This window comes from Aethalodelphis obliquidens, unplaced genomic scaffold (genome assembly GCF_003676395.1).
Source record: "Aethalodelphis obliquidens isolate GAN/ISIS:26980383/991018 unplaced genomic scaffold, ASM367639v1 scaffold34, whole genome shotgun sequence".
NCBI classification, from domain to species: Eukaryota; Metazoa; Chordata; class Mammalia; order Artiodactyla; family Delphinidae; genus Aethalodelphis; species Aethalodelphis obliquidens.
Genome location: NW_020837978.1, coordinates 19,968,902 through 19,990,715, shown reverse-complemented (window position 1 = coordinate 19,990,715; position 21,814 = coordinate 19,968,902). Strand labels below are relative to the sequence as shown.

Sequence of the window (21,814 nt, the reverse complement as noted above, 5' to 3'; positions counted from 1 at the left end):
TTTTCCAGCTCGGACCTCTTGGCAAGACTGTTCCTGAGGCTTTGATCAATAACTGCTGTCTGGAGCAATCTGACGTCGCACATTGAAGAGCTTGGAACAAAGTAAGCGATCAATCATAAACAGCAGTTCCCCCGCCAGGCACAGCGCCCAGGGCTTACAAATTGAGGCTGTGTTTTTATAGCCAATACAATGTATTTCGTTAGACTGTGTATTTATTTGGGGTGGCTTGAGGAGGGGCTGGTGGAGCTTTGGGGACCAGATTCAAGCTGCCCCAGCCACTCCTCGGTGTCACCAGTTTCCCATGCAAACCACTGTAGGCTCAGGAGAGGAAGACACAGTTCCTGCCACCAAGAAGCTGGCTCGCTATTTGGACGTGCACATTAAGACAAACCAGCGAACAAACAAAAGCCCTAACAAGTCAGGGCCATCCAGGCATGAGGCGCGCGAGAGGCACGGGTGCGTGTGTGCCAGCCCCATCGGTGTGGGTGCAGGGAAGCCTCACGGGAAAATGGGATTTTGAAGCATGAATGGGTGGGTGAGGAGGGAGTGTGATCTTAGGTGGAGAGAAAAGTGGGGGCAATGGGATGGGTGAGAAAGTTCAGATAAGCATTTTGAAGACAGTGAATATAGCAGGTCAGCCGGTGTAAAGGACTCGTGCAGGCACAGTAAAGTCTGATGTTGGTTACCACTGAACCATTCATTTGGTCAACAAATATTTATTGTTCACCTACCCTGTGCCAGGCGCTAGCCTCGGCACTAGAGACCCAGCAGCAGATAAATCATGTGCCCTAAAATGTGACGACTGTTGCCCTGATTTGGGCTCCAGCAGCCCTGCCCCATGTTCCTGGCAGCCAAGCTCTGATCTTCAATCCTGCCTGCAGAGAGGGATCCTCATTTCAGCCATTCTTCCTGCAGACAGATTACACCTGCCCTCCCCCAGCCTCTGACGTGGGGCAGACACAGGAGCCCGGTGATCGGCTCGGCTGGAATAAATTACTGGCCCATCATCTTCATGCATAAAACATGGCACAGGAGGCCTGGGCTGGGCAGCCCAGCACAGCAGCTGCCTTCGGGCCAGTCGGGAGTTAAGGGAAGGAAAGAAAAGGCAAGTTTCAAGATAAAAGAAGTCAACGGAAGCCTTGGATATAAAAAAGGAGAAGAGAGCTTTTAAAAAAAAATTTTTTTTATACGTCTGGCCTTGACTTCCTGTATCGCTACGAGCACTTTTGCTCTCCAGCCATGAGAAGGTGTTAGACCCTCACTTTGGGACCATGGTGTTACCTTCACGATTGCACTGGATCAGAAACAGGCCATGGAGGGACAGGATCCGGAGGCGGCAGCTCAACCGTGAGTGTCCCGGGGTGTTGCCCGCTCCCCCCAACCCCCGCCCCACCGCCCCCGCCTTCCTTCTCCACACCTTTCCCAGTACACGCATTTATGCCCCTGCTGCAAATCCGCTCCAAGCTTCCCCCCACCATCTCCTCCTTCATGTCCTGTGCACCCTCTTCAATGGTCTTAATTTTCATCCACTCCTCTCTCCCTGTTTCCTTCCTACAGCTCTATCCTAATTGGAGGTAACTAAACTCACTTTGTTTCAAGTAGCAAGCAAGAGAGGGCCTCTTTTCTTTACTTCTCCACTTGATGGAAAATACAAATACTTATACCAGTCAAGGGGCTGTGTGGATCGGAACTTCTGTTTATTATGGTGGGGGGAAAAATGCAGTGTCTGAATCAAACAGGTATCAGTGGTGTAGTTAGAATGAGTGAAACTCAAGGATCAGCGAGTCACATTTCCTTTAAGGACCCAATCATATGGTTTCTTAAATTATCAAACTCATACTAAGATTCCCCTTGAGTTGACACGAACTCTAACCAAAAGTGAGCTTTAATTAAATTAATTTATTTATGATTTATTAAACTATAGTTGATTTACAATATTGTTTTAGTTTCAGATGTACAGCTTCAGATTCTTTTCCGTTATAGGTTATTACAAGATATTGAACATAATTCCATGTGCTATACAGGAAACACTTGTTGTTTATTTTATATATAGTGGTGTATATCTATTAATCCCGTACTCCTTCCTCTCTTCCCTTTAGTGACCATAAATTTGTTTTCTATATCTTTGTCTGTTTCTGTTTTGTAAATAAGTTGATTTGTATTATTTTTCTAGATTCCACATATAAGTGATATCATGTAATATTTTTCTCTACCTGATTTACTTCACTTAGTATGGTAATCTCTGGGTCCATCCATGTTGCTGCAAATGGCAATATTTCATTATTTTTTATGGCCGAGTAATATTTCATTGTATATATATATATATACCACATCTTCTTTATCCATTCATGTGTCGATGGACACTTAGGTTGCTTCCATGTCTTGTAAACAGTGCTGCTATGAACATTGGGGTACACGTATCTTTTCAAATTAGCGTTTTCACCTTTCTGGACGTATGCTCAGAAGTAGGATTGCTGGATCTTATGGTACTTCTATTTTTAGTTTTTTAATGAACCTCTACTGTTTTTCATAGTGGCTGCACCAATTTACATTCCCACCAACACTGTAGGAAGGTTCCCTTTTCTCCACACTCTCTCCAGCATTTATTATTTGTAGACTTTTTGATGATGGCCATTCTGACCAGTGTGAGGTGATCAAAAGGGATATTTTAGTGTTGACGTAATCGGAGAAAGAGAAAGCATTCTAAGATGTATGTGTCAAGACCACTATCCTTCAATAAGTAACAAATTGGTGTGTGTCTGTTACTGGAAAGGTGTATTTAACTCAGATGTCAGCAAATTCAAATGGTTAGAGGGGCTATGCTGCTAAGTTCAGTGAGCAAAAGGGCTGTTTTCAGGGTGGTAAGGAATAGCTCACTTTCTTCTTATCTCTGTCATGGGAAAAACAATAGTGAAACCACGATGATAAATTACAACTGCCACTTGGCCTCAGTCTGAGGAGCAATAGGGCATGGTGGAGACTGTGGTACATGGGAAAGCACTTGTACAGGAGGGCACCCACCATTCAGTGCCATCAGATTATTTGCATGAGGAATGGGGGTCTGACCGGTGGCCAGATTTCCCAATTTCCCTTTTTTTTTTTCAAGAAAAGCAAAAAAATGCTATTTTCTAAGTGAAAGCTCTCAAGCTTAAACATTGGAAGTTAATTCTTTAAATTGTAAATATAGCCCATAGTGTGCTCTAATGCGAAATGTGACAGCTGTGGGGCACCAAGCCCTGGTTTAAGTGCTGGGTGCTGTTCTCATTAAAAGCCCATCACATAGTTTATTTAAGTCTAGTTATATGTTGGCAAGCCTTTCTTATGTGTTAAAAGCCTCTGGGGAAGACAGTTAAATTATGATGAATGAGTGGTTTAGGAACATAAATAAACACTGTCTGCTAGCTTAGGAGGGCAAGCTGGGCTGGTTGCATTCCAAATGGCACCCCAATACAAGGAACTGCACCCAGCAAAATCATTCCTTAATATAATTGAAGAAGCTCTTAGTAGTTTTTTCAGAGTCTCCACCTTATTCATCTGCTTCTTTCAGCTGCACCTACCTTGACTTTAAATTCCAGTTTTTGTGACACCTCATTTTGTGTTGGTATGGAAACAGTTGTGGTCCCACAGATTTAGGGCAACATCTCTACTGTCACTGAGAAAGGATGGAGTGTGATCTGCATTATTGCGTACTGTTGGCGGGGTGGGGTTGGCCTTCCCTCTAAAAACAAGAACTTGGGAGAAAGGCCTGCTTCATTGTACTGATTTCACTTAAATTATGAGACTAAAATCTGGGTACTGTGATACGGTGTCTGCATGGTTTTAATATGAAACAAGGATGTGTTAATAAATGTTTACTCCAAGCTTGATGTTCAGCAGGCTAGTCCTGACCTCTCTGGCCTATGTGTCTGAGGAAGGAGGGATTCTGACATTCCTCCAGGATGGTCAAGAGCTCTGCTGTATCAGGGTCAGGGTGAGTTAGAAATAGCAGCAGGATCAAGTGACTTTGTTTGGGGTTGATTTTTCCAACTCATGGAACCACTGAGCATGTTTGAAGGCAGAGAGTTAGAGGCTGTGGAAAGGGAGAAAGCGTGAAGACACTGAAGAGGGAAGGAACAATGGAGAAGCCTCTCACTGCAAACACCGGCCTGCAAGGCTAGTCCTAGACATTGTTTTGCAATTGCTAAGATTTGTCTTGGATAACTTTTCCCGTCCTCTTTCTCTGAGGCCTTTCTCACAGGTCAGCATCACCTCTGACTTGGAGACCCAAGCGTTGTTGCCTGGGGTTATTCTGTCATTGAGAAAAATAAGTTAATAATCCTTTTTTCCTCAAATACACAAAGTGACCTTGAATGGCAATAGAGGGTATACATGCCACCACTCACCCTTTCCATGCCCGTGCAGACATTGCTAATCAACCATAGCTTTCTCCATATCTTTCTTTCCCAAGGAGGCCATGCCCAATCTTAGAATCCTTTCCAATATAGTGCTGCTATTTGTAATCAATTATAATTGCCACAACGGTTGAAAACTGGATTTGTTTTTTTCTATTGATTCATAACAAATTGTCACAAGCTTATTGTCTTAAAACAACGTACATTAATTATCTCATAGTTTCCATGGGTCAGGACACTGGGTATGAAGTAGTTGGGTTTTCTTCTCAGTCTCCCAGTGTTGCAGTCAAGGTGTTAGCCAAGACCACAGTCTCCTGAGGCTCATTGTCTCCTTCCAAGTGCAGTGGTTGTTGGCAGAATTCAATTCCCTGTGGTTGTAGGACTGAGGCCCTGAGTAACTAAAGGCTACCCATTGTTCCCTGCCACATGGCCCTTCCTACAGCATGGTAGTCTGCTTCCTCAAGGCCAACTAGAGAGTGTCTGTTGCTGCTTGTAATCTCTCCTTTAAAGGACTTGCCTGATTAGGTCAGGTCCACCCAAGATAATTTCCTTTTTGATTAGTTCAAAATCAGCTGATCAGGGACCTTAATTACATCTGCAAATCATTTATTTATTTATTTATCTATTTATTTATTTATTTTTGGCTGCATTGGGTCTTTGCTGCTGTGCATGGGCTTTCTCTAGTTGTGGTGAGTGGGGGCTACTCTTCATTGCGGTGCGTGGGCTTCTCATTGCGGGGGCTTCTCTTGTGGAGCACAGGCTCTAGGCATGTGGGCTTCAATAGTTGTAGCACGTAGGCTCAGTAGATGTGGCTCGTAGGTTCTAGAGCGCAGGCTCAGTAGCTGTGGCGCATGGGCTTAGTTGCTCCACGGCATGTGGGATCTTCCTGGACCAGGGCTCGAACCCATGTCCCCTGCATTGGCAGGGAGATTCTTAACCACTGTGCCACCAGGGAAGCCCTGCAAATTTTTAACATTTGCCATATACCAAAACCTAATAATGGAAGTAAAATCTCACCATATTCACGAGTTTTGCCCACACCTACATAAGGGAATGACACAGAGCATGTGTACCAGGGGGCAGGAATCATGGGGCCATCTTAGAATTCTGCTTACTCCAAACCCAGATGTCATCCTTGTAATAGAACCTTGATTCTGAGCTACTGGCTTTGTTTTTCTTTTTTACTTTTTATTGTGAAAAATTTTTAAACATACAGGAAAGTAGAGAAAATAATATAATGAATCTCATATACCCATCTAATTTAACAGTTGTTAACATTTTGCCATATTTGCTTCTTCTATTTTCCTACTGAAATAGTTTAAAATAAATTGCAGGCATTATGACATTTCACCTCTAAATATTTTAGTAAGAGCATCCTTAAAAAATAAGGGCCTTTTTCTACATAACTGCCTAATAAAATTAACTGATCCCCTAATACTGTTTAATACATAGTTTATATTCAAATCTCCCAGGCAGAATACAATTCTTAATGTGCTCTCCTAATGCCTGTAAACCCTTACAAAATGCCTGGCACCTAGTGTACTCAAAAAGGTTTGAATTCCATCAAAATTATATTCATATTTTATAATCATGTTAAAGCAATGACTCCCGAAGTCCAATTTCCCCTAGTCCCTCTCACTTCTTTTCACTGCCAGGGTCTGTAATGAGATATTTACATTATTTACAGTCTATAATAGTGTGGGGTGGAAAATAATGGAACCAAGGTACGAGAGCTGTAATGTGTTACCCTTCTTAGGGATATTCAAATTTTAAAAGAGGCCATCAATTAAATAAATTGTTTAAATAATAAAATAAAAGATACCAGCAGAGAAAGACCCAAATATGTGATGGCGGGCAGATATCTTGAGGAGAGGCTTATCTGACACCCTGAAAACTGTATCAAGCTGCTTACTGAGACCTCCCCAGGTAAGAAGCGGTCTAGAGAGAGCACAGTGGGCACTTGGCTTTCTGAATGATGACAGCAGTGTCAGGGCAGGGTCTGGCAGTAAGGGGTAGGCACAGATAAGAGGGTGCCCTGTGACCCTTTCTTCCCTTGAATCTGCTAAAGTTTAGGGGTGATGAAAGGGAAGAAAGCCTGGAAAATGTATAAACTTTGATAACAGGGATATATGACTTCACATCCTACTTCTACATCTTAGCTCTTGGCCTGTGGGCAAGTCATTCTACTTCCCTGAATGTCTACTTCCTTAAGCCCAAAATGGTTGTTACAACGACACCAACCTCGCAGTGTTATTAGGGGGATTAGAAGACATAAAATGTATCAAGTGCCTGGCAAGTGGCAGCAGTAGCTATTGGGATCCGAGAGACTGGTAACGGTAATGGTGACCTTTGGGACAGGATAAAGGGGCTACCATTGCCACCACCACGCTTTTGGGTTGGGGAAAATGCCATGCTGGAGAAGGCAGCCCCCTCTTACTCAGATCCTAACATCACCCCACTTCACCCCCATACCTGGCCAGCTTGCAACACACCAGGTAGGAGGCAACCCAGACCTGCCAGGGGAAAACCACTGGCCCCTGGGGGTGCGGTTAACTCCTGTTCTTCTGAGAAGCTGGGGTGAGTGTTTTCCCCAGTGGTGGATCCCCAGGCTGTTTGCAGTACAAGTAAATGCATCCAGGTGACATAGCCCAAGTGGAACTTATTGCTTTGCTGCCTTGAAAGGTGGAACTCCACGCCTGGGGAGAGCTTTGTTGGAGAAGGCTCAGGATGACACCCTCTGTGGACCCAACTGAAGCAATGGGAATGAGTTCTCTCTGTCCCTGAGAAGACAGCAGTGACAAAGCTGATACGCGTTTGAGATTTGCGAATGCTGCTGTCTCAAAGACACCACTTGTCACTTCCTTCCCAGCGTTGATGTGACGTGGTTGTCTTGTTCGGCCGTTCTCCTCACTCAGTGTGGTGGTATTCTCCATTGGGATGGGGCAAGAAGGGGAGCCGTAAGCAGCAGTCTGAGTTCCGCACAGCCATCCCTGGACAGTGGTTGGGAGAGCGGGTGCGATTTTGAAAGGGGGCTCTCCCAGACTGACGGTTCTCCTACACAAGGAGGTAAGAACCCAGCCGGTTATTCCTCACCGGGTGTGGCCTTGGAGTCTTTTCTAAATACCTCTGTGTCTCCAGATGAAACGGAAGACAAGGGCTGGCGCTGGGCAGGCCCCAGGTAGCCGGGGGCTGATGGCTGGAGGAGTGTGCACAGTGCCTTTCCCAGCCTCTTCCATCCGCGCGGGGCCGCCCACTCTGCAGATGGCCCCTGCTCGCCAGAGACCCAGCATCAGCTTACAGAGCAGCCTGCTGACTATCGGCTTTCCGCCCAGCTCACCTGTTATCTGGGGAGGGTCGGCAGACGTGCTGTGGGGCTGGAACGACTCTCACGTTTCTCCTCAGGGCTCCTCCCCTCCGGGATTTTGCACCAGCTTAGGGAAGCCATATGGCTGCAGATTGACCTTTTCAGCCTGGATACAGACACCCAAACGTCCTAGACCACAGCAGGAGCCGTGTTGCTGCCTTTCCTGACTTGCTGCCTCAGTATCTTGCCATTGATCTGACTTAATTAGAATGACTCCCAAATGTCAGATTCCTAGCGCTGCTCTTGCTGACTCAGGCTGGTCTCCTCTGTTTTTGTTTTAAATTGAAGTATAGTTGATTTACAAAGTTGTGTTAATTTCTGGTGTACAGTAAAGTGATTCAGTTATATATGTATATTCTTTTTCATATTCTTTTCCATTATAGTTTATTATAAGATAGTGAATATAGTTCCCTGTGCTATACAGTAGGACCTTGTTGTTTATTTTATATATAGTAGTTTGTATCTGCTAATCTCAAACTCCTAATTTATCCCCCTCTGCCCCCTGCTTTCCCCTTTGGTAACCACAAGTTTGTTTTCTCTGTGTGTCTGTTTCTGTTTTGCAAATAAGTTCATTTATCACTTTTTTAGATTCCACCTATAAGTCATTTCACATGATATCTGTCTTTCTCTGTTTGGCTTACTTCACTTAGTATGATAATCTCTGGGTCCATCCATGTTGCTGCAGATGGCATGATTTCATTCTTTTTTAAGTCTGAGTAATATTCCATTGTATATATGTACCGCATCTTCTTTATCCATTCATCTGTCAATGGACATTTAGGTTGCTTCCATGTCTTGGCTATTGTAGATTCTGCTGTTATGAATATCGGGCTGCATGTATCTTTTCAAATTAGAGTTTTCTCCAGATATGTGTCCAGGAGTGGGATTGCTGGGTCATATGGTAGCTCTATTTTAAGTTTTTTACGGAACCTCCATACTGTTTTCCATAGTGGCTCTGTTCTGTCTCACACCCCATGAATTCCTCGCCTGGCTCCTGTTTCCTTTAAAGCCATAAGCTTAAAGATTTGGGAGGAGGTAAGCAAGGGGATCACCCCAAGTGTAAAAAACCAAATAAAGAAGGCTTTTAGAACATTTCTGTAAACCACGGGTCACATATTTTCCTAGGTTCCAGTCTAGCCACCTGCTGAAGTCGCCCATGAACAGCCTCAGCCCAGACAGCGGGCAGGCTGGCCCCCCAGGGCCTGAGTTTCTCCACGGTTCTGCATCCTGTTTACCAGCTGTTCTGTCAATTACTGAGAATTTGACTGTATTTTGTTTAGGGAGCCTAGTATTCATACTGGTGTAAGAGTTAGTTATATAGCTTCCAACACGACTTTACCTGTTTTCTCATCAACCAGAAGATTAATTGCTTTCCATAGAAGCCTTACCCTCAGCCTTCCTGCCTGAGTGATTGAGTCCCAGAGTGCTACTTCCAAATGCCCCATTCCAGCTTATACTGTCAAGGATTAAAAGCATGGGAAACCCGAGAAAGGGAGATACTTTGAATAATTCAAGGGGGTTCTGTTGGTTGAGAAAGTGCTCTCTTTGTATGTACATTGATCTGGACAGATATTTTAGCCATCTCCAGCCAAGGACGGACAAAAGAGAGGGTGTGGAGGGAAAGGGGAAGGAGAGGAAGAAGAAACAAATTCGAACACAACTAACTGAAATTAAAAAGAATGAAAACAGCAGTGGGATTAGAGGACTCAGAGCTTGGTGGAGGGTCTTAAAGCCTTTAATCCTCAGATTGGTTGTTGGTGGACAGATCTAAAGAGCCCGAAAGTTAACCACTGGAATAACAACTTGGACTCTGGTTGGAAGCAGAAAATTACCAAAATAGCAAATTTTCTCAGTAGCATTAAGCCAGTGTATTACGTTGGGGGGAAGGAGGGTTTTAGGGGATAGGAACCATCTGGAAATATGTTAGCCTAAAAGCAAGCCACTATGGAAGTACCAGTTTTTCTATATCAAGATCCAAGAAACTGTTTAACTGCACAGGAATATGTGTGTGTGTTTGTGTACACATACACAAACACACACACAGACACACCCCAGTTGTCAAGAGTGTGATGACTGGGGCTTCCCTGGTGGCGCAGTGGTTGGGAGTCCGCCTGCCGATGCAGGGGACACGGGTTCGTGCCCCGGTCCAGGAGGATCCCACATGCCGCGGAGCGGCTGGGCCCATGAGCCATGGCCGCTGAGCCTGCGCGTCCGGAGCCTGTGCTCCGCAACGGGAGAGGTCATAACAGTGAGAGGCCCGCGTACTGCAAAAAAAAAAAAAAAGAATGTGATGACTGTGAGCTTGGGCAGCAGCACTAAAAAATAAATGTCTTTAGTTTGTTTTGATCTGATACAAAGCTATTATGTCTTTGTTGTATAAAACTCAAACAATTCAGAAACACATAAGAGAGAGAGGGAAAGTCATCTAGAATTCCCAGCCCCCTCATTGTACAGCATAGTGCTCCCATTTCTTTTTCTAAAACATACTCAATATATTATTTTCATAGGCTCTGTTCTGCAACTTGCTTGTTTCACTTAACAACATAACTTGAATACCTTTCTGACAGTCAATGGCCATAAATATCTTTAGACTGGATCCATACAGCCAAGTTCAAATGGAGGCCTGCAGAGTTTGGGCAGTTTAAATGTATCTAATCTGATTCACTTATTCCTGAAAAAATTATTATAATTATAAAAGTGGATTGTATTGGATGGGGACTGAACTGTTCGCTTAATTATTCACATAGCCTGGGTGTCTCTGACTCTCTGTACTCAGATGGTAAGGAGGAGTGTTTAAAAAGTCAGGGTAATCAGGAGAGGGTTTGTGTATGTACTTTCAGAAAACTATCCCACACACAGTCCTTGAAGGGTAAATCTTTTCATCCCCCACCAAAATGAAGGGTGATTTGGGAACAAGACCATTCCCTATCCCGTTGCAGGTTGGTGCCATTGGTGCCTGGTTCCCAAGGCACCAGGATGTCCTTGTGCTTAGGGGTGGGTAGCTTGGCATTTAGCTCCATCATAGAATGGGATGTGAAGAGGCATCTTAAACCTGAGCCTGCACCCAAAAAGAGTTCGGCAAGATCAAGAAAAACAGAGTCTAGGATATTTGCTAATAACTCTTTGAATTGCTGCTCCCCAGAGCTTTGTTCCCTGAGGTTTTGTGTACGAATAGAGTCAAATTAATCCAATCCTTCAATTTTCAAGCAGTAACAAAAACCCATAAAGGACTTACTTGCTAATATTGTGTTAATGGGAGGATAGCAAATTCATGTAAATGAGCCTGCAAATAATCTCAAGAGATTTCCCCCCCCTGTGGACCAAGAGGAAGCTTTACTTCTGTCAGGATGGTTTCAAAGGGAGAGAAAGGATGCTCTTTTGAGCTATCAGAAACGATGAAAGCAATTTTGTGGGCCTGCAAGCACCCTCTAAATGGTACAGATGATGAAGGGATGTGTTAGATGTATTTTTTAATGTTTTCCAAGATTTCATAAGGAACAGTTTTTACATACAGAAAAGTTAAAAGAATTATAGAGCGAACATCCATATAACTACTACCTAGATTCTACCACTAATATTTTATTATACTTGCTTTATCTTATATCTACCCATATATCCACCCCTCTATCAATCCATCAATAAATCTTATTTTTAATGCTTTCAAATTTAGTTACAGACATCCATACACTTCACTCTAAACACTTCAATATGTATGTCATTTAATCTTTGTTACTGGTTCTTTAAAAATAGTCAAGTTTTTTGAGGTTTAATTTACATAGAGTACATTTTTTATAAGACCACTTTTACTTTTTAGTGTACAGTCCTGTGACTCTTGGCAACCACCTATGGTTGTGTAACTCCCACAACAATCATGATATGAAGAGTTCCACCACCTCAAACATCCCCTCATGCTCCTTTGTATTCAACCCATGCCTTTGTCAACTGATGGTCTGCTTTCTGTCCTTATAGTTTTGCCTTTTTCAGAATGTCTTACAAATGGAATCTATAACCTGTAGCCTTCTGAGTATGGCTTCTTTCATTTAGCATAATACACTTGAGGTTCATCCATGTTGTTGCATGCACCTTTGTCATCTTCATTGCAGAGTAGTATCCATTACTGGATGTATTTTTATAAGGTATAATCATGTGCAGGTGGTAAGATCTCTCATCACCAAAAAGCATGGGCAAACAGCGATCACCAGAGTGGACAGCCCCTGAGGTCTCCATGGTCCTCGTGGCTCTGTGCCTGTCTTGGGAATCTCTAGGCAAATCAAGGACAAGGAACCTCTCTGGGGTTCCAATGCGCCTCATCTGTGCCCTGGGAATATTAGTGCCCTGGGAATATTAGTGGGAACTACTCAGGGATACTTTATTCAGTCAGCACTAAAGGATTATGGTTCAGAAGGTAGCAACCCTACATTTTTTCTTTGACGTTGTATGTGATTGCAGAACCTGTACACAAGTCAGGGATTGTTTCTCCCAGTGTGAGACCTAAACCCAGACTGATATAGAAGAGCAGAGGCCAGGGGAGGCAGGAGAACCAGGATGGGAGAGAGGGAAGAGCAGTTCTCTAGTGGAGGCTGTGCTGGCCCTGACAAGCTATGACACAGTCACAGAGGATCCAGGAACCCTGGTTCAAGAGCTTTCTGGCTGCCTGTTATTACTCTCTCCATTTGCTTTCCCTAACTCAAGTTAAAATTCTGTGTTTTGCATCTAAAATAATAACATCCAGCACACAGAGAGAAAAGAGTGAAAGAACATCTTGATTTCTTTAGGAAATCACGTAGTTTAGCTTTATGCTTCTAGTACAGCTTTGAGCTGAGCAGCCCACACACCGTTATCATTCTCCCAAAGGACAAGGAATCGACTTCCTTCTGTTTCCTCCACAGCTGAAATGAAGCTGTGTGGTTTTTAAGATGAGAAACATAATCTTCAGGGAGAGACTACATATTTTTTTCTTCACCCTCACTCCTAATGCGGACTCCATTTCAGCATCATCTGAGAAGGTGATGGGGGGCGTGGGATGTGAGTGTCCCCGCCAAGGGCATGGGATTTGTTTCTGGATCTTGCCTCTGAGCATCTGGGAGACATCAGTCAGACCACTCACCCTCTCCATACAGTCAATACACATTCTTTTTGCCCAGGCCACAAGTTTGCACTTGGTTTCTTGTGCATCCCTTCTTACATCACCTCTTCAGGGGTAACTGCTTCCAGGATTCTGCTGCCTCCAGCTGTACTAGGAAATGATGTCCCCCTCCGTCCTAGACACAACCCAATTCTCATTTTTCCTCTTTGCACATCAAACCAAACTCACTGCTCCCCGTCACTCCTCACTTATCGGGGACAGAACTTGTGCCAGGCACTATGTGAGTCATTTTTTTTTTTTTTTTTTAGGGAATAATTTATTTTATTTTTGTCTGCGTTGGGTCTTTGTTGTTGCACGTGGGCTTTCTCTAGTTGCGGCGAGTGGGGTCTACTCTTCGTTGCGGTGCACGGGCTTCTCATTGCAGTGGCTTCTCTTGTTGCGGAGCACGGGCTCTAGGCACATGGGCTTTAGTAGTTGTGGCACGTGGGCTCAGTAGTTGTGGCTCGTGGGTTCTAGAGCGCAGGCTCAGTAGTTGTGGCTCGCGGGCTTAGGTGCTTCGTGGCATGTGGGATATTCCCAGGCCAGGGCTCGAACCCATATCCCCTGCATTGGCAGGCAGATTCTTAACCACTGCGCCACCAGGGAAGCCCTATATGAGTCTTTCTTTCACTTAATCCTCATCCAAAACCCTACGAGGTTGGTCACTGTATCCATTTAGCAGGTGAGGACTTTGAGGCTCAGAGAAGTTAAAGGATTACTAAGTAGCAGAACAGAGCCAGGATTCAAAGTCATTTCTGTACAAGTCCAAAGCAATTTTCACGGCAAGAACTTTTACCTCCAGGACTCAATCCCAAATCAGCTGACTCCCAGTCTAGCAGTTTTTCCAGCTTCCTGCACTGTCTATTCAGAAAATCCATCTTACCATGCTTCCCCAAATATCAAAATGTGGGCCCAGTTGAAATGCACACAGCTCTGGGAGTCTCCTAAAGGTGGATTCCAGGGCTAGCAATGTCCGACAGCAGTCAAAGAGATATTTGGTGTCTGCTGGGAACAGTATCTTCCAATGCCGTGCTAAACGCACACGTGTTTGAGAAATATCCAGAAGGCAAATGCTCACCAAATGTTAACATCTGTATGGATATCTACCCTGAGTCCCTGGATTCTTTTCTGTGCCAGACAGGCCCACCACGAGGCCCACTCAGAAAGAAACCTGAACACCCAGGACCCTTGGACTCAGAGCTAGTGCCTGTCTTGGCCAGACAGCGCCCCCTGTCTTCTCCAAAAGCAACTGAAAGTAGACACACAGAACCCCACCTCCCACCGCGCCCCGCCCCGCCTTCCCCTCCACGACCTGAGGCGTCGCTGCCTCCAGGGTCCCAGCCCCATTTAGTGATCCCTTGCCCCAGGGAACTTGCCTGTTCCCACCTGTTAAGTGAGTTTCCCATCCTGGTGGTGGCTTCTGACCATTGTGCCTCCCCACGTGGCACTGCCTCCGAGCCGAGTTGAAGCGCAGAACAGAGCAGGGCAAGACCTGAAGTCACACCAGGATGTGGTGACCCACACCCAGGGGCCCCTTTCCTCCGCAGCACAAACTCGGTTCAAGGCCGCGCCCACGCTCACAGGAAGATGCCTCCTTCCGTACTCAGAAGGGGCTCCGCTCCTAGTTTGCCATTTGTAACGTGGCCATCGGGAGCCTGGTGACCCATTTACTGGCGGAGCTGGGACGATGTATGCCCTCCGTTCTGCGCCGAGCAGGGAGAAACAGAAACCCCACACTGCACATCTATATTTGAAGTCTGGACACTGACCCTCCCGCAGAGGTCACGCTTGTAGACTTTCCTTTCTGACCTTGGGGCTGAGTTCGCACGTCACCGTTGCGCTCCTCCTCTTCCGGACCCGCCGCAGGCTGGGCCACTGACCAGCTCCGTTACACCGTGTGCTTCCGCGTTTCTAGGCTCTTGGGCTGCACCGGGAGGGTGGAATACACCCCTCACAATAGTCCTGAGCATTAAGTAAGATAACACACGTGAAAATATTTTGTCAGCCTGAAGAACCATTCAAATATCTCTCTTCTTAGTCTAGCAGATTAGAGTATGCCTTTAAAATTTAATATTTTCTATCTTAAAAATATAATTTATCAGGAAGTCCTTCATGGGCATACTCTTCTTTTAATATTTGAACACTTGCTTACAGGAGACTGGCAGATCCAAAAAGTGCCGTTTGCCTGAGTGGTTCCTTTTGGCCTTGCTGTGTCAGGACTTGTGGGGCGCCCTGGGGCCAGCTCCAGGCCCACATCTCAGCAGCCATGGAATGGGTGTACAGAGCCAGGACAGACAGACCTGCCTCTTCCTGCTCTCTGCCCCCACTGGAGAGCAGGTGTGTTCTTTATTTCCTCCAGGCCTTCAGCCTCTTAGCTCCTGCCAGCTTCCGTTCAGAGGGAATTCATGCTCCAAATCTCAGGATTTTTCTCTGTTTATTCTCTTTAAAATTGTCAGGGTCTTGCATTTAAGACCACTGTGATCTCCATTGTACTGTGAAGGGTCACCAAGTCAAAGAAGTAGCAGGGGAATTCATATTCTAAATTCATACAAATGATTTCTTTAAAAGTATACATTAATTTTTTTCCCTTTTAAAAATGGACAGAAAAAGAAAAAAATTATAACAATTCAAAATAGGGTAACAAAAGTCAAGCCTCCAGAAATTCTAAGGCTTCTTGTTTTTCAGGAGAAACAAGAAGGATTTATAATTAGTGTCGCCATTGTTTACATACTGACCTTCCAAAGTGCTTTAGAAGATTAATCTCTTCAGTCTACCCTTCAGTCCTTTATTTTTATCTGCCCTTCAGTCCTTTATTTTTATCTGCTAAGCAAAGGTAGACTTTAGTCTGTCTTTATGTGAATTGTCATAAACTGAACTAGTGAGACCTGAAATAATGAAACTCAACTCTCCTTTCTACATGTGGTGAAATGCATACCTATATAAATATCTAAGAAAAATGTACTAACAGCCAAATGCAACCAATGGAAGCAACTTCCCTCTTTTCCGCACACAATAGCCCTGATTAATTATACAGCACTGGGAATAAAAAAACTCTTATGTAGCATTTTGTTCACCTTTAGTTTTACCTGTAATTAGCATTCATTTTATAAAACTGTCTTTCTGAACACAATCCTTTCAGAAATGGCTCACCTCAGAAAAACCTAGTCTCTGTAACTTTTAATCCCATGCAATTTCTTCAGTTTCTTTTGCTCATGAATACACTTAGAATTTGGCTTCAAAATACCATGAGTTAAAGGACAAATAAAATATCACTTAGAGTCAGAAAGAATCTCATCAATGCATTACAGTCCTTCCATTCAAGCCCATATTTCAGTCTCCTACAGCTCTGATTCTTGACCTCTAGGTAAATCAACTTCTTACTCTTCCTGAACAAAAATGACTCATGGAGGGACTATGTGAAGGGAATGATTGCTCCTTGAAGTCCAAAATCAGTGTTTCCAAAGCCATGTTGGAATATTCATAGTCATCACATCACAGGAAGTATATCTTTTTAAACCCTATGTGCATTTTCTTTAGACAAATGTATGGTCTTTTCAATTCCAGCATCTAATTTTTATTTCAATCAATTGTATTCTGCAAAGAGTAAAAGAAAACCGTTTTTTTTTGTCCTCAGAAGTCCAGTTTAAATTCAGAAGATCTTTTACTTTTCCCTCCTTTTATGACACAACTGTTGCTGGGGTGGGGGTGAGGGGAATAGAATGAGCTTCCTTATCCGTTTCTGTCATTTTTTTAAAGGTCCCATTGCTTTTCCATTTCTAACCCTGAAAGGTCTCATTGTCATGATACCCAGTGTCCCCCTAGCTCTGGCCTCCCAGAGTACTATTGTTCAGTAGATAGTTTCTATATAAATCCAAGGTACAATCTCCAAGTAGCAGAAAATTTAAACAGCACTGGCACTTTTTAAAATTTCTTTGTCTATAAGAACCATAGCGCTAAATAAATAGAAGCTTTTAAATTACCCTTTTCCCCCTTTGACTATAGCTTAGGTAAAATTCATAGAACTCGCACCACCCACGTGAACACCAGGACCTGTGGCGGGAGTGGGCATGAGGCAGAGAGGGCCTCGAGTGCCCATTCAGTGGAGAGACAGACACCCCCATGCACACCTCTGTCCTCCCTGTCCGCTCCCCTCCCCCCGCCCATCTTCTCTTTCTTTCTTGGCTCTTCTTCCCTCCATTTAGTGTGAATATTTGGAGGTTAACTGGGCATGATTACGTCTCATTACTCACGTAACGATATTTAACCCAGAGTCACAAACTTGGCCCCCGAGAATGCTGTGAACCCAAAAAAGATGGCAACTTCGTTTTTCAAATGTGTAGCTAGAAACATAGAAAATAGCTTTCCATGTCCTAGAGAGACACTGTAGTAGGTTGTCAGTGTAGGGTCAGGCCACTCTAGGACACAGAACTGGAGACCTTCAGTCATTCACTCTCTCTGACTGCTCTGAAAATGGGTCTACTGGACAGTGACATTCACATTTCCAAAATTAATTTATACTATACTTGGATTTTCTCTTTTTCCTGTCTCCAACTATCTTTGACAATTAGAAACAGTTCTCCAAAACTTAGAAATCATGTTTGGGCCGATTGAAGGTACAATATTAGTTAAAGAAATATATTGCCCTTCAATTGTTGATGACCAAACAAACTGTGGTACATCTACACACAGAGATACTACTCAGCAATTAAAAAAAAAAAAAGAAAAGAATGGTTACATGCAACCACATGGATTGTTCTCAAATGCATTATGCTAAGTGAAAGAAGCCAGGCTCCAAAGGCTACACACTGTATGATTCAACTTACATGACATTCTGGGAAAGGCAAAACTATAAGGACAGAAAACAAATCATTGGTTGCCAAGGGCTGGACGGAGAGGTTGACTACAAAGAGGTCTGAGGGAACTTTTTCTGTATGATGGAACTCTTCTAAATCTAGATTGTGATGGGGGTTACACTATCATATGCATTTGTTAAAACTCATAGGACTGTACACTAAAAAGGATGAATTTTACTCCATGTAAATTATACCTTAAAAAGTATCTAATCCCATTAAATTTATGGGTTTATTTCTATATAGTTACAGAGCATTTTTAAAAGTCTAATATGTAGGTCCCCTTGCCACCAACCTTCATTATAAACCAATTATTTGATTCAAAGAATTAAGGAATGTAGGGTGGCTATTTCGTATAATAGGATAGATTTCAGTCTGGTCCATTACCAACTCATGCTATAGACAGACTCCCCAGCCAAATGCTGGGACCCTTCACAGTCTTGCCGTATGTGCCACAACCTTTCGCCCATAACTCCCCCACCTGATCCCTCTTACCAGGCCGGGCTGTCTCCCCATAGCCTCTCTAATGCCCAGAGCTCATCCCTCCATCCAAGGTTTTTCCCATGTAGTCACCTGTCCAGGAATGCTTTCCTTTTCCCTCTCTTCTTCCTCCTCTTCACCTCCCTCCCATCATCAGTAGACACCCAGGAAATGAGCACTATTCTAGGTACAAAGGAAACAAAGGGTAAACTAGATATGAGTCTTATCCCCAAAGAGCTAACAGGCTAGTCATATAGGTCCAGAAAATAGGATTTATGCAACATGCTAAAAGTGTTTTGACAGAATGATTTGTGAATTTTATTTTCTTTCAGCTCATCGGGGTTATCCAATCGACATTGAATACTTTAATAAGTAATTTTTAGTAATAAGAAGGGAGAGCAGAAATTAAGGGCTTAATAAGTGGTTTGGACCAGAGGTTGTCAGACAACTAGACATTAGGATGCCAAAAATTAGAAATTGTCAGTATCAAGAAGGGAACTGGTGGAAGGAGGTGTCCTGTGGAAACCTGTTACAAATGACAGACACACCCATCTTAATCTATGTTGATGTGTCTCATTCACATTAAGAATCAAGCTGAAATATCAGATTGACTCATTGGATAGCACAGGGGAAACTGACTTTTGGGGAGCGTAATTAATTGCAATGATCAGATCCTAGGAGGGAAAATATAACATATCTCCCGTATGTTGCATTTCGAAGTCAGCTCAGTTCTATATTCATTCTTTAACTAAGTCAGAATGATCTTTTGGTTAAGGGAAAAAAATGTGCTTTCTTTCTTGCACAATTACCACTAACTAAAAGGACATTTACTTTGGTTTATTATTCAAAGAATAACAAATCAACATTACCCATAAGCAAATTTCAATACTAGCTGCTTTTAGATAAGATCTACTGTGATACATATTACTGGAGATCATTTGTAAAATAAAGTACAAAGGAGACATAAAAAATTCTGTAATCCACCATCTAGATAGAACTATTATTAACACTTTTGAAGTATGTCTTCCTAGACTTCTGTTTATATACATATTTGTATGTAATTTACAAAATAATTGGGGTAATATTATGTAAATAAGATTTTGGTAATCTTCTTTCAATTAATATAATACCATAAAATGTCCCCATGATAATAAAAATTCCTCAAAAACTAGATTTTTCACATGGTAGCTATAATATTTCATCATACAAATGTATCAAAACCTATTGACATCACTTTCTAATTGTTCACTAGAATTAACATCTTTCTACAATTATTATCTACACCTCTGATCATCTTCATAGAAAAGATTTAAGTATGATACTAGGGTATAAATCAAAGGTTATAAATATTTTTTTTTTTTTTTTTTTTTTGCGTTACGCGGGCCTCTCACTGCTGTGACCTCTCCCGCTGTGGAGCACAGGCTCCAGACGCGCAGGCTCACCGGCCATGGCTCACGGGCCCAGCCGCTCCGCGGCATGTGGGATCCTCTCAGACCGGGGCACGAACCCACGTCCCCTGCATCGGCAGGCGGACTCCCAACCACTGCGCCACCAGGGAAGCCCTATAAATATTTTTAAGTCTCCTGACACATACTGCCAAATTGCCCTCCTTGAAAGTGGTAACAATTTATCCCGAGAGTGTCACAACTTTACAATTTAGCTTTGCTACCTATTAGAGTATTTGTGTTAAAAATATACACATTGGGTTTCCCTGGTGGCGCAGTGGTTGAGAGTCTGCCTGCCGATGCAGGGGACACGGGTTCATGCCCCGGTCCGGGAGGATCCCACATGCCGCGGAGCGGCTGGGCCTGTGAGCCATGGCCACTGAACCTGCGCATCCGGAGCCTGTGCTCCGCAACGGGAGACGCCACAACAGTGAGAGGCCCGCGTACCACAAAAAAAAAAAAAAAAAACAAACAAACAAAAAAAAAAAACACATTGGTCAAAAGTGGTACAATTTGGACATCAAGAGGAATAATGCCTACTGTTGGTTGAAATACATTAAATATATAACAATCTTGAATTCATAATGAAACACACACAAGCATTGACCACCTTTGGAAGTTTCTAGGACACTAATTTATTATCCTAAAAATATGTTTTAAATAAATAAATTACACATTTTTCCTTTCTTCCCTGTATGAACTGTACTTCAAACTAAGTAAATAGATCATGAGGGAATCACAGCTAATAAATGTAGAAGGAATAACCGAATTTATAAAATTACCATTTTGCAATTCTCGTGAAATAATGGATAGAGACAGTGATCATCAATGGATGTCTAAACTATCAATGAGAAGTTTTGGGGGAACTTTATAATGTAGGGATCCAGCTGATATCACATGAACCCACCAACTGATCTTAACGTCATAGCTGGTCATTAGTGCCTGGGGCTTTGATGGAAATAGGAAACATACAGCATCACCTACGAGTAGTCTTACCAAAAAAAAAAACTGAACTGGAATCTAATCAAGATCTCATCTCATCTAAATCTTATAAACTACTAGTTTATAGGCAACAAGGAATAGAGGAACAAATTAAGCCACATCATGAGGAAGTAATCAGCCCAAACTAGAATGTGGAAAATTCTACAGGACAAATTTTCAACCAATAAATAGCGTTTGTTGGCTAAAATGCTGGGGATGAAATCAGTGCTGGGAGTGATGAAGGGAAGTTCTGTGCAGAAGAATCCCTGCTTTAAAAAAAACTGGAGAAAAAGTAACAGAATAAGAAATTCTTATAACACAGTGGAAATCCAATATAGTCCAATGAGTACTATATTACAAACTCTCTTTTTTGGTGGTAGATTATTCTGTATTTTATTGAGTTTGCTTCAGCCAGAATTCTAAATGTTTTCTCTGTTTATGATTTTCTGGGAACACGTATCAGTTTGCTATTTTAACGTAAAGCATTAATATGAAGGCTTCTGAGCTAGTCAAGATTTCTTACTGTATTTGAAATAACAAGCCTAATTCAAACATTTAGGGTAGTGACCACCAGGTGGTGCCACTTTATAGTTTTTCTCAACCCAACATAAAACATTTCTTCAGAAATTAATAGAAAGAAGCAAGGACCTAACACATTATGCACTCATATAATTTTTCTAGAAAAGCATAGCTCCTCATTAAGTAATTTTGTATAATGATCAATTTTTAACCTACTGGCAAACCTAAATCTCGGTTATGGGTCCTTGTCACTAAACACAACTGTCATTTAAGGATTGTTCAACTAAATTTTTTTTTCTTAAGGAGAACATTTAGCTTTCTCTCACCTTTGGAGTTTTCTCAGGAGTTATGTATATTTGACAACTTTATTTCCTACTTTACAGTAATGAAATTACATTTCTTTCTTCCCTATTAGAATGTGAGCTTCTTGGGGACAAATATGATTTTATTTCTCTTCGTAATTTTGTGCTTGGCAATGTTTGGTTCCTGGTAGACTCAGCATATGTCCACAGAAAGAAACGATAGAATCAGGAAGGGTATGAAGTGGACCCGTGAGTTTACGTTTTATAATTCTGTCCTCTACCCGTCGTTACTATCTTTCTTACCAATATGGGATATTCTTTCCACTTCTCCAAGTAATAGCTCTTCTGGCTAAATCA

The 21,814-nt window shown here is 42.8% G+C and overlaps 1 protein-coding gene across 2 annotated transcripts in view; it reads left to right on the top strand.

Annotated features, from left to right (window-relative positions):
* The first annotated feature begins 1,018 nt into the window (after positions 1-1,018).
* Positions 1,019-21,814, top strand: part of RIPOR2 (RHO family interacting cell polarization regulator 2) — a 211,109-nt gene continuing 190,313 nt past the window's right edge. Inside the window, exon 1 of one of the 2 annotated variants that reach the window (XM_027128512.1) lies at positions 1,019-1,347. In XM_027128512.1, coding sequence (XP_026984313.1) covers positions 1,272-1,347 — 76 coding nt within the window. In that variant the 5' untranslated portion in view covers positions 1,019-1,271. The remainder of the gene's footprint in view (positions 1,348-21,814) is intronic. The other variant, XM_027128517.1, reaches the window with a different exon arrangement.